Source organism: Nycticebus coucang, chromosome 3 (genome assembly GCF_027406575.1).
Source record: "Nycticebus coucang isolate mNycCou1 chromosome 3, mNycCou1.pri, whole genome shotgun sequence".
NCBI lineage: Eukaryota > Metazoa > Chordata > Mammalia > Primates > Lorisidae > Nycticebus > Nycticebus coucang.
In genome coordinates, this window is record NC_069782.1 from 141,450,909 (window position 1) to 141,464,268 (window position 13,360).

The 13,360-nt window shown below is 41.5% G+C and overlaps 1 protein-coding gene across 3 annotated transcripts in view; it reads left to right on the plus strand.

Annotated features, from left to right (window-relative positions):
* The window catches only part of ACSL5 (acyl-CoA synthetase long chain family member 5), a 48,314-nt gene that overhangs the window by 25,569 nt on the left and 9,385 nt on the right, over positions 1–13,360 (plus strand). For all 3 annotated transcript variants that reach the window (XM_053583698.1, XM_053583700.1, XM_053583699.1), the window contains exons 6-14: positions 2,120–2,219; positions 3,205–3,383; positions 4,087–4,119; positions 4,208–4,259; positions 5,051–5,124; positions 5,721–5,798; positions 6,775–6,909; positions 11,898–12,032; positions 12,525–12,620. In XM_053583698.1, the coding sequence (XP_053439673.1) occupies positions 2,120–2,219; positions 3,205–3,383; positions 4,087–4,119; positions 4,208–4,259; positions 5,051–5,124; positions 5,721–5,798; positions 6,775–6,909; positions 11,898–12,032; positions 12,525–12,620 (882 nt within the window). The remainder of the gene's footprint in view (positions 1–2,119; positions 2,220–3,204; positions 3,384–4,086; positions 4,120–4,207; positions 4,260–5,050; positions 5,125–5,720; positions 5,799–6,774; positions 6,910–11,897; positions 12,033–12,524; positions 12,621–13,360) is intronic.

The window sequence follows — 13,360 nt, forward strand, 5'->3', positions numbered from 1 at the left end:
TTTATTCACTCGGCCTCATCAGGAAGAGGTATCTTTGACTCTAGGTCAGGAACTTAACACCAAACATTATATAGCTGGCCCTTGAACAATGTGGGAAGTTGGGGGAGCTGACTCCTCATGAACTCATAAATCCACTTATGATTTTTGACTCCACCAAAAGTTAACTTCTCTAATAGCCTACTGTTCACTGGAAGGTTTACCAATAACAGGTTTACCAATAACAGTCAAATCATGAAACATGATTTATATGTGACATATACTATATATTGAATTCTTAACACATTGCTGACAAATTACCTGGTAACATGGATAGTTTCTGTGTAAAATTGCCAGTCAACAATGTGTTAAGATGCTAGACGTACTAAGTGATTCTATTATTATAAGCAGCTAAGAGATGAGGAGGGGAGAAAGAATAGAATAGGCTGAATTTTGGACAACTGGGAATTGAGACTGGGAGAAATGAATCAAGGAACAGCTGCTATGCTAACACATTGTTAACTAGCAATTTTACACAGAAACTATCCATGTTACTGGGTAACTCATGACTGGTCAGCAATGTGTTAAACTAGAGAAAAGAAAATGTTATTATGAGGCAGGAGAATCCTGGAAGCCCAAGAGCTGGAGGTTGCTGTGAGTCCTGTAATGTCATGGCACTCTGCCGAGGGTGGTAAAGTGAGACTCTGTCTCTACAAAAAAAAAAAAAAAAAATCATAAGCCAGGTGTGGTGGTTCACGCCTATAAATACTAGCACTCTGGGAGGCCAAGATGGGTGGATTGCCTGAGCTCATGGGTTCAAGACCAGCCTGAGCAAGAGTAAAAATAGCCGGGTGTTGTGGTGGGCGCCTATAGTCCCAGCTCCTGAGGAGGCTGAGGCAAGAGAATCACTTGAGCCCAAGAGTTTGAGGTTGCTGTGAGCTATGATGCCAGGGTGCTCTACTGGGGCAACAAAGTGCGACTTTGTCAAAAAAAAAAGAAAGAAAGAAAATCCTAAAGAAGGGGAAGTGTATTTACTATTCACCACGTGGAAGCAGATCATCATAGAGGTCTCCCTCCTGTCATCGTCACACTGAGCAGCCCGAGGAGGAAGGGGAGGAGAAAGGGTTGGCTTTGCTGTCTCAGGGATGACAGAGATAGAGAGATGGGGGAAGGAGGAGAGGAGGCAGAGAAGGAAGACCCACTTGTTGGTGTAACTTTCATTGAAAAAAAAAATCCACGTCTAAGTGGACCTGTGTAGTTCAAACCCATGTTGCTCATGGGTAAACTGTTAGGGCTGCCATGATAAAATACACAGACTTTGTGGCTTAAGTAATAGAAACTGATTGTCTCATAGTTCTGGAGGCTGGGAATCCAATCAGGGTGTCAGCAGGTTTGGTTTCTCCTGAGGCCTCGCTCCTTTGCACTGCATTCTCACGTGACGTTTTCTCTGTGTGCATGGCTGGTATTCCTTCCTCTTATAAGGAATTAGGGCCCTACGCATATACCCTCACAGAACCTTCATTACGTCTTCAAAAGCCCTATCTCAAATATCGAGGGTTAGAACTTCAGCATGGATTTGTGGCAGGTGGGAGGGCAGGGAGGGAAATATAATTCAGTCTTTAACACCTATGCTGACATTTAAGGCCCACCGTTATCAGCAGCGTCGGATCTCCCTTCTAAAGCGTAGGATACAGTGATGTCCTGCTACCCTATCTTTATTCATTCACTCTCTCCTTCCTATCTACTTCTGTCTCCACAACCGATTCCTACCAGTCCTCGAAAGCCTTGCCCAGTTGCTTCCACTTTTCCCAAAGCAGCCCCAAATGGCCTTTCCCCTACCTTGAAGGTGATCTTCACCTCCCTCTGACTCCCTCATGCTTTCTTTCTATGCCACAGATGGATGAAATGGACTGCCCTCTATCTTCATATCCTGGTCTACCTTTGTACTGTAGTTGTCTATCTTATCGCCCTTATTTAACTGTACTTTGTAGTAATATCAGTGACAGTCCCTCTGGCCCCACAGTAATCTTTTTTTTTTTTTTAACATAAAAGTTACCAAGTAAGCACTTGTTGGCTGAATGACTGAACGACGAATAGTCTCTAAAATGCACTCCAGTCCTAACGTGAACTTCTCTTTGTACAGTGGATCATCTCTGAGTTGGCTTGTTACACATACTCCATGGTAGCTGTCCCCCTGTATGACACCTTGGGAGAAGAAGCCATCATTTATATTGTCAACAAAGGTAAAACTTTGTAATTATGTTAGGACTTGATTCTGTCTTAATGCTGAGTAATTCCTCAATCTCTACTTATTTTTAGCAGACTTGAATTGCTAGGGCCAGAAAATGCTCAAGGCTTTCTTAGATAATACTTAGAATATAATTTACAGAGAATTTACAAAAAGCCCATGATGCAGAGATATCCATAGCTCAATACAATGCTCTCAGGTGGCTCAGTATACAGTTGAGAGACAAGACTACTCGCTTTGAGCACACTGGATAAAAGGTCGGAGAGTGAGCTTAATTGACTAAATCACGGTATGGCTAAGATTTAATTTTTACCTTTGTGAACCTAAGTCAGTACAGTTAACCAACATGGACCAATGCCCATGGTGAGTCTGTAGAAAAAAAAAAATAACCATTATTAGAAAAACAAGTCCAATTTCAATAGGCAAGTAACAGCCCTTTCACATATCCAAGATTCTACTTGGATATGTGAATGAATGCGAGCATATTCATTTGTGAATATGTGAATGCGAGCATATTCATTTGGGCACTAGATACCATCAGAAGTTTTCTAGTTGTACACACAAGTACCAAAGCAAATGATCACATTTAGAATCATAAAACACTTGTCTGCCAAAAATCTCATTTGTCTCTACCACTGGTGGGCTCCCACTCCCGTCCTCAAAATAAAACATGTTGATAGGACCAATCTTGTGATCTATGTACGTTGTCTAGGTGACTTTTCTTAGGGAGAAGAAATTTCCCTCTATAAACCATAAAATGTGTTAGTAGCCTGCAAGAAAATTATGTGCTGCTGTTTCAACTAAGCTCATTTATTATCAATGGAGTGTTTCAGTTAGTACATTATAAATCTGATTTGCAGACATAATCTACTTTGGGGATCCGTTAGCTTTGAAATTTTTAAAAATCCCTTCCTCTTTGCAAGGTAATTGAGCACTTAGCAGAGCAGGAGGGTGACCTCTGGTTCCATTTCCGCTTTCAGCCAATATCACCACAGTGATCTGTGATACACCCCAAAAGGCATCCATCCTGATAGGGAATGTAGAGAAGGGCCTCACTCCAGGCCTTAAGATGGTCATCCTTATGGACTCCTTCGATGATGACCTGAAGCAAAGAGCGGAGAAGACTGGAGTTGAGATCTTATCCTTGTTTGATGCTGAGGTATGGGTCTGAAATTCAGCTTGCCCCCTGGGCAACTTGCAAGGTGTCTGCTCAAGAGCACAGGGCTGTTGTTCTCCAGGGGTGGCCTGCAAGGAATAAATTAGATTCGTGCTGGGAAGCTTTGAGAACAATTCCCTTAGGACAACTCAGAAACCCATGACAAGGGAGTGTAGAGACTCCAAGGACAGAATAAGTAGGAGCGTACTAATAGTTAAGGATGTGGCTCCCAAAGCCAGTCTGTGTGGATTCACATTCCAGCTCCGAGTCTATTAGGGAATCCACACCTCCCTTTCACTGTCCATAATATGGGAATAAAAATAGCCCCTACCTCACACAGGTGTTGTCATGAGTTCAATGAGTTAATATATGTAAATTGCTCATGATAGTGACTGGGATAAGCCTGGAATGGTTAACTATTCATATCTTTCAAAATAGATTTAGTTATGGTCCTAGATGACTGAACCTGAAGAGTATGATGGTAACTTCAGACATCTGGGATGTGCCTTCTGTGGGCTGGTGTTCTAGAGAAATCTTACGCTCTTCCATTGTGCCTGAATATTGTCCTCTGGGTCTGATGCAGATGCGGATTTTGGTTGCATTCCTATAGACGTCTTGTCAAGGGAAAGCAAAACAGAGGGCTGTGTTTGTCATAGTGTGTCCATCTCAACTAATTTCTTCCCTTCTTGGTTTTCTGTTCATGTAGAATCTAGGCAAAGAGAACTTCAGAAAACCTGTGGTAAGTTTTCTTCTGTCCGAGTTTTGAGTCTTGCCATAGACAACTCTCAGAGTTGGTGGTAGACTAAGCTCTTGTGCTTCCCCTCCAGCCTCCTAATCCAGAAGACCTAAGCATCATTTGTTTCACCAGTGGAACCACAGGTCAGTGCTCCTGAAGCTGTCCCTTGGAGCCCTGGTCAGCCAGGAACATGGCTGGAGTCCTTGCCCAGGGGCGGGCTGGTAAATATGCCGTACGAATTAGGCCTATCCTTGAGGCCCACAATCTTAAGACTTCTGAGTGTGGATTCTTTAATAGAAAAACATAAGCAGAATTAAACTTCACTGAGTATACTGGAGAGTGTTTACGTGATACGGATTTCAAGGGTCTCAAAAGATGACATCAAAAATCAACCTTTCCCCCCCAAAGCTACTACTCTCCCCATTTGACACCACTGGAATGATTTCATTCAATCAAGGTAACTCAGTGATAGTCCTCCACAGAAGGCTCCAGCCCCACTTTACACCCACCCATTTATTAGAACATTTAATAGTTTTCAGTGTGGCCCATGGTGGTCTATACTTAAATTCATTCCAGTATGCCCATTTTATATGGTTTGCAGTAATATTACTAGGTAATATCGGTACATCTGAAATTCTAGACATACAGTACAAGGTGGTGGGAGGTTTACTGGTATTTTTCTTTTTGACTATGTTCCTATTTGAGAGGATGGGTACTAACAGGCCAGTGATGCATTCAGCAGTAGAATCTCTGGGGGCATTAATCATTCCTAACCAGAGGGATATGTTATCCACAAAAAGACACAGGGACAGGCAAAGCTTTTGGCTCTCTGGAATAGGACCAATTGAATCTAGCTGCTTTTTTAAGGTCAAAGGCTACCTATTAGCTACATAAAAGTAGCTCTTAATTTCTTTCTACCTCTTATCTCCTACAGGTGACCCCAAAGGAGCTATGTTAACCCATGAAAATATTGCTTCAAATGTTGCTGGTTTTCTGAAATGTGTGGAGGTCAGTAGTCAATTGAAAAAAAAAAAACTCATTAAAATGCGAATCTGTCATAAGATTTTTATTTTTGAAGTTAGAAGAAGTGGGGGGGGTATTTTAAGTCCTGGTGTGTCTTTGTCCAGAGAAGTGTGTATTTCATCTTGGTCTTTTAGGATCACTACAAATCTCTATTCTCTACGCAGTTAAAGGTAATACTTACGAGTTAGACAGTGTACCACCTGCATAGTTGTATCTGGCAGTCGTGGAAGGGGTAGTTTTTTTTTTTTTTTTTGTAGAGACAGAGTCTCACTTTATGGCCCTTGGTAGAGTGCCGTGGCCTCACACAGCTCACAGCAACCTCCAACTCCTGGGCTTAAGCGATTCTCTTGCCTCAGCCTCCCGAGCAGCTGGGACTACAGGCACCCGCCAAAACGCCCGGCTATTTTTTGGTTGCAGTTTGGCTGGGGCTGGGTTTGAACCCACCACCCTCAGTATATGGGGCCGGCACCCTACCGACTGAGCCACAGGCGGCGCCTAGAAGGGGTAGTTTTTAAATCTCCTTTGGAAGAGAAAATTGGCATTAATCTGATGTCGTCTCCTCTCTGTTCCCTGATCAATAGCATACGTTTGTGCCCAACCCTGATGATGTGACCATATCCTACCTCCCTTTGGCCCATATGTTTGAGAGGATTGTCCAGGTGAGTGTCCCATGTTCCTAGCAGGTGTGTGAAAAGGGAGTCTTGACTTGCTAGTCTCATGTTTATTCCAAAGGCTTCCACACAACATTTATAGCCCTGTCTCCAACATGAGAGGTACAGGAAGGGAGTTGTCTCATTTGAGTCCTAACCCTGGCAGGACCCCTAACGTGCTATGGAGCCTTGCTCTGTTGAGCCTGTGTATACTCAAGGAGGCTAATACCTGCTCCTGCCTTCACAGGGTTGTGTGAGTTCAGGGAGATCACAGCTGGGAGCTCACTGTCTGCCCTTAATTCTGAACTGCCACATGAGACATTGTGTCTTCTTTTTTATTTTATTTGGGTTAAAATTTCTGAAAAGATCTAGATTGAGCCAGTCTGAAGTGGATTTGAGAACGGCAAGCAGTGTTGGCCTTTTCAAAACACAGATAGTGAGGCTGGGAAGTCCTCTCTCTGTCCCTTCTCCAAATGTCCCTTCATCCAGCTTAGAGTCAATGCCTAAAACACACAAAAAATATTGCAAGATTCAGTTCCTCAGGCTCAAGTGTTGATATCTGAGTAATAAAAAATTAATTCTAATAAGCCTTTTGCAAATATTTTTAACATTTACAAAATGGGGATAGTCTCATGATTGAAGGCAGGCCCTACTTGAATGGGCAGTGTTTTTTTCCTTAGGGAAAATGAGTGATGGTGTCTTACAAAGGATGATAATGTAGACTGTCATAGAGCTGTGATGGAGACGACAGGGCCACAGTTTCATTATCTGTGTTATCTGTTCTGCCTCCTCCCCAGACATGAATTTCTATCCCTTCTTGAGGGGAGGCTCTCAGAATCCTGGGTACCTCAATTGGGAGGGTGGATACCTGTGGTCCTCAACTCACTGCCTCAGTTCCATCCAAGACAGGCTTCCGATGAAGGGTCCTTGGGCTCTGAGCTCTGCCATTTTTTGTTGTTGTTGTTGTTGTTGTTTGTTTTTTTAGGCTGTCATATACTGCAGTGGTGCTAAAGTTGGTTTTTTCCAAGGAGATATTCGGTTGCTGCCTGATGACATGAAGACTCTAAAGCCCACAGTGTTCCCCGCTGTGCCTCGACTCCTTAACAGAGTCTATGATAAGGTACTAACGCTCCTACTGGGCTGGCCCTAAGATGAAGGGACTGCCTGTGACTTAGCCCTGCACTACGGCTCTTAGGGATGCTATACTGCTAAGAAATTTTCTCCACATCAACCCCTCACCCCCTATAAGTATCTACATAAAGCCACATTTACAAGTCCAGCCATGAAAAGCCATTATACATAAAACCAGTCTTTTTACCTCTGGATAACATTACGATGACCTGATCTGGAGAAAGAGCTCACCCCTCCAAGTTCAGCTGACTTAGCAGAAGTTGTTACTCTGCTTTCATAGTGTGTCCTGGTTCCTGAGCAGCTTACTGAGGTGCCAGGCCAAGATGCACATGCCACATGCATCGTCTCATTAAGTGCTCACAAAAGCATAAGGAAATTACACTTATTATCTCTAACTGATGAGGAGGAAACTGAGCCTTAAAAGTTAAATAACTTCCCTGGAGTCATATCTTATTAAGACATAGGGCCAGAATCAAACTTTCACATAGGCGTTTTAGGTCTCACTGACTCTACTTTTTCTTTAGGGATTTCAAAACGATGACTTTTTTCTAATTCTGTCCTTCCTCTTGTATTTATTAGCTGAGATTCTTCCACAAAGGCATGAAACATATTTTGATTCTTTGCCTTTACTTATCAATCTTCAGAATATGGATTGATCTTCAAAAGTGGCCAACGAGGTTTTTTCTTCGTGTTTTTAGGAACCCATAATTTTCATATGTGTTTTTTTAATTTGAATCACTCTTTTTTGATTCATGATGAATTCAAGTTGTCTCTTAGAAACTGGGAGCCCTCATCAGATTGCCTTTATGTTCTTTTGACATGACCCTGTAGTCTCTGAGAGGTTCCTTGCTTTCTGACACAGCAAGATGTCCCAACCTCCTCTTGTATATTTCTCATCCAAGTCTGAGATTGGCTAATTTCTCTCAGGAGCCACTGGATCTGAGATTTGAACTCTGGCCACAGAGTAACATTTCATAATTCCACAGGCTTGGAGCCCCGAGGAAGTAGCACGTGGCCATTTTTTACGTTTTAGACCCCACCCTGAAATTCTAACATTTCCTTTTACACATAGAATGTTCACCAAATTATAAACTGGGGCTCCAGGGACAAGGTAGGTAGTATTCTAGAACACAGATGCCCCCTGGACATTAAAAGCCCTGGTTTTTAGCAGAATGATGAACAACTGTAACAATTCCTCATCGTGCTATGGAATTATTGGACAGGGTTATTTTGTTTTTTATTCATCTTGTTGGACATTTTGTATTTCTGAGAGAAAGTTATTTCATATTGTAATACTTAATACACAGATCACTTATGGAACTTATTTTTTAAATAAAGGGCTTCATTAGCAGAAGTTTCTAACTCTGGCTCTTTGTCAGTGAGTTGCTCCAGGAAGGGTGAGTCTTAAGAAGGTTGAAAAAAAATAAATCTCTTTAGCGTTGTGGCGGGCGCCTATAGTCCCAGCTACTTGGGAGGCTGAGGCAAGAGAATCGCTTAAGCCCAAGAGTTGGAGGTTGCTGTGAGCTGTGTGAGGCCACGGCACTCTACCGAGGGCCATAAAGTGAGACTCTGTCTCTACAAAAAAAAAAATAAAAAAAAAATAAAAAAAATAAACAAAAAAAATAAATCTCTTATAGTTGAGGGCAGCGTCAGGAAGGGCATGATCAGGAAGAGTTTGAGTATGGATCTTGGAGACAGATAGTGAGATATTGGTAAAATGATAGTTAATGGGGTGGGAGTGATAGTAGGGGATAGTAGGAGGACCACAACTATGGAGCACATTGCAAGTACAAGTTGGTTCTATCATGTGTAGAACACAAATGTCCTAATGCTATAATTGGGTAAATGAGATGAAAGCTATGCTGATTAGTATGATGTAAGCACTCCGATTTGTACAAATAACACACTGAAATGGGCATAAATGTATTTATGATCTATGTACAAAAGACTTAATAAAAAATAAAATTATATAAAATAAAATTAAATTAAAATTAAAAAAAAAAGATAGTTAATGGCATGACAGGAAGCCTAGATCCTACAGCACAATTTATATTAGGAGGTGAGGATTAACAGTCCTTGTTGACTCAAAGCCCAGAGATGAGGGTGTAAATGTGGAAGATGGCCAGAGAAGCATTCTTTAAGTTTTAAAGTGGAAAATCACTTTGATTCCCTAGAATCTGACATCTTGAAAGTCAGAATATGGAGTTCAAAATTTAATGTTGGAAACAGGAGGGGAGACCTGTTTGGGCCTCATTTGGGAAAACTCTTTGGTAGGAGCGTGGTAAATGGAGTTTCACCATGTAGAATCATAGTGAGGCCATAGGGCAAAAATGTAAGCTGGGAAAATGGTGTCATAATTGAGCCCAAAGAGGTAGGAAAGTCGATTGGGTAGGACTAAAAGCACTTTATTTATAGAGAAGGGTGGTAATTCCCTAAGTTTAGTTATATAAGCATTGTAGGGAGAACAGGGAGGAAGAGGTGGTTTGGCCTACTAAATCAAAGCCCTAGAGGTGGTACTTATTGAGCTGTTTTTTTTTCCCAATCTAGTACCCCACCCCCCACCCCCCAGGTGAGTTTGTAGGTAGTTGGTCCTTCTTGACCATCTTTTGAGGACATGGCTATCCTAGTGGTCAAAGTTGTTGGCCAAGGACCAGTAATATAGGGAGGGGCTAGCGTTCTGTATGTATACTAAGCTCACTTCTTTTTCAGTGTGGTTCATCATTATTTAGTAATCTGGCTCATGAGTGTAGGAGACTGCCTTTTTTAAGTTTTATTTTCCCTCTTTATTTTATTTCCTTTTACAAAAAAAGTCAGATTAGTATGAGAGTACATGCGATTAGGTTACATCACTTGCATTTGTCAGGTAAAGTCCAAGATGTAGTTGTGTCCTTCACCCAGGGAGTGTGCCTTATACCCATGCATGGTGCCTGGTAGGTGGTAACTTACTACTGCCTCCCCTTGATAATTGAGTTTTTCTCTAATGTGGACCTATAGTTGTTAATCTTCTAGTTTCAACTTTGTATTGAGTTTATGTAATGCTTAGTTTTTCATTCTTGTGATACTTAGGAGATTATTCTCCAAGTCCTTCTAGGTTGTTACAAAAGATACAAAATTTGGAGCCGGGTACAGTGGCTCATGCCTGTAATCCCAGCACTCTGGGAGACTGAGGTGGGTTGATTGCTTGAGCTCAGGGGTTCGAGATCAGCCTGAGTAAGAGTGAGACCCCCGTCTCTACAATACAGCTGGGCGTTATGGCGGGCACCTGTAGTCCCAGCTACTTGGGAGCCTGAAGCAAGAGAATCACTTGAGCTCGAGGGTTTGAGGTTACTGTAAGCTATGATGCCATGGTACTCAACCCCAGGGGGACTGAGTAAGACTCTGTCTAAAAAAAAAAAAAAAAAAAAATGGGCGGTGCCTGTGGCTCAAAGTGGTAGGGCACCAGCTGGCCCCATATGCCAGAGGTGGCAGGTTCAAACCCAGCCTCGGCCAAAAACTGCCAAAAAAAAAAAAAAATTATCTTTCTATGGTTGAATAGTATTCCATGGTGTACATATACCACAGTTTGTTAGTCTATTCATGGTTTAAGGGCACTTGGGTTGTTTCCATGTCTTTGTGATTGTGAATTGAGTTGTAATAACTGAGTTGGGTGCAAACATCCTTATAGTAAAATAACTTTTTATCTTTTGGGTAGATGCCTAGTAAGGGTACTGCTGGATTAAATGGAAGGTCTATTTTTAGTTTTTTGAGGAATCTTCATACTTTTTTTTGTGAAGGCTATACTAGTTTGCAGTCCCACCAATACACTAGTATTCTCTTCCCTCTGCACCTACACCAGCATCTGCTGCTGTAGGACCTTGTGGGCTCTATTCTCACTGGGGTTAGGTGTTGTCTGAGAGTAGGTTTTTTTTTGCAGTTTTTTGGCCAGGGCCGGGTTTGAACCTGCCATCTCCGGCATATGGGGCCAGTGCCCCACTCCTTTGAGCCACAGGCGCCGCCTGTCTTAGAGTAGTTTTGATTTGCATTTCTCTGATAATTGGGAACTATGAGGAATTTTTCATGTATTTGGTGGCCATTCTTTTGTCCTCATTTGAGATTTTGTTCATGTCTCTTGCCCAATTTTTAATCGGGTTGTTTGCTTTTTTCTTGTTGATTTGCTTGAGTTCATTGTAAATTCTGGTTATTAGCCCTTTGTCAGGTGATGGCATGTGATACTCTCTACCATTCCGAAGGCTGTCTCTTTGGTTTGTTGTTCTGTTTGGTGGTTGTTCTCCTTAGCTATGCAGAAACTTTTTAACATGATCAAGTCCCATTTATTTATGTGTGTTGCTGCTGCAATTGCCAATGAGGTTCTCTTCATAAATTCTCTTCCTGGGCTGGTAAGATCCAGTTTTTCCCACTTTTCTTCTAGAGATTTTATAGTTTTGTATCTTAGATTTAAACTTTTTTTTTTGTCTATTGTGAATTAATTTTTTAAGTGGTGAGAGGAGCAGGTATAGTTTCACTCTTTTACATGTAGCTAACCAGTTCTTCCAGCACTACTTATTAAATAAGGATTCTTTCCCCCCATTTCCCCCCATCTTTTGTTTGCTTTATTAAAGATCAGATGGCAATACAAGGCTGGTTTCACCACTAGGTTCTCTATTCTGTTTCATAGAGCTATGTCTCTACTTTTATGCCAGTACATTGCTATTTTGTTACTTACAGACTTAAAGTATAAAACTGAAGTCTGGTAACCTGATGCCTCCAGATTTGTTCTTATTTCGTAGAATTGCACTGGCTATGGAGTTTTTTCCTGGTTCCATATGAAAGGTAGAGTAATTTTTTTCAAGATATTCTAAGTTAAAATACCAACATCCTACTTTGAATGTTGGGACACTTTCTTATGAAGCTAGAATGCACCAACTCTTGCTCAGTAACTAATGGCCTTGGTGAGTATCTTTAATAGGTTTTGAACTAAGAGGACCTGTTACCCTGCAGGTGCAAAATGAAGCCAAGACACCTTTGAAGAAGTTCTTATTGAACTTTGCTGTTACCTGGAAATTCAAAGAAGTGCAAAGGGGTGTCATCAGGAATGACAGTTGCTGGGACAAGCTCATCTTTAGAAAGATCCAGGTAGGTTGGGTGGGTCCTGTACTGAGTCAGGCAAATATCTGGGCTGCCCATTGACCCAGTATATTCTGATTTTCCTTTGAGATCCTTTCAGATTTTGTGTCTACTTACCTTTTGAAGCCCCTCTTGTACAACTTTACCACTGAGAATTGGTCAAAAAGCAAAAGAAGGATTTAGCTGTCTCTCTTATTTGCTTAAGTAGTCTGTTGATGTTATAAGTAATTTGAGGAGCCCAAGAATATAAATTATATGAGAAACCTTTTAAAAAATGTCACTTCTGGTTCCAGTTATGGATGGTGATGACAATGATAGCCCTAACATTTTAAATGTCTTTCTATAATCCCAGGCTCAACTCGAAGGGCTTTATAAATTAACATAAGAAGTAATCCGAGTTTAATTCTCATAACAACACAGGGCTTTTAGACTCATTTTACAGTGGTGGAAATTGAACCCAAGGAAATGGGTTTCAGGAAGTCTTATTGCAATTCTGAACAGGCCAGCCTGGGCGGGAAGGTCCGCATCCTGGTCACTGGAGCTGCCCCCATCTCTACTCCAGTCATGACTTTTCTCCGAGCAGCCATGGGATGTCAGGTAAGCCAAGCACCTTTTTGAAGATAGCTTATTTTATGTTTGCACAAATAAAGCTCACTGTTTAAATAAAAATAAAAACATAACTAAAAAGTACCAAAGAAAAAGTCACCCAAATTCTTAAAATCCAAAGAAACTATTCTTTTAGTTATCTCTCCATGTGTCTGTGAACAGAAAACTCTCCATAAATCACATCAGTGTTCTAAAACACTTGTTAGGTGAGGCATGGTGGCTCACACCTATAATCTCAGCATTTTGGGAGGCCAAGGCAGGAGAAGCACTTGAGACTAGCCCAGGTAACATATGAGTAGACAGATTCTGTCTCTACAAAATACAAAACAGTTAGCCAGGAATGATGCCCATAGTCCCAGCTATTCAGGAGGCTGAGCCAGGAAAATGTTTGAGCACATGAGTTAGAGGCCGCAGTGAATTATCATTGTGACTCTGAACTCCAGCAAGACCTTATCTCTCTCTCTTTCTCTCTCTCTTTTTCCTTTTTGCAGTTTTTGGCCAAGGCTGGGTTTGAACCCGCCACCTCCGGTATATGGGGCCGATGCCCTACTCCTTTGAGCCATAGGCACTGCCCAAGATCTTATGTCTTAAGAAAATTAATCTTAAATCTTTATTTATTAAAATAAATAAACACCTATTAAACAGTGCCCCATCAATATTTCTCCTTGTCAAATAAAGAGCTGCATGATATTAATGGTTTTACAATAGTTTATTGAATGTACATTTGACCC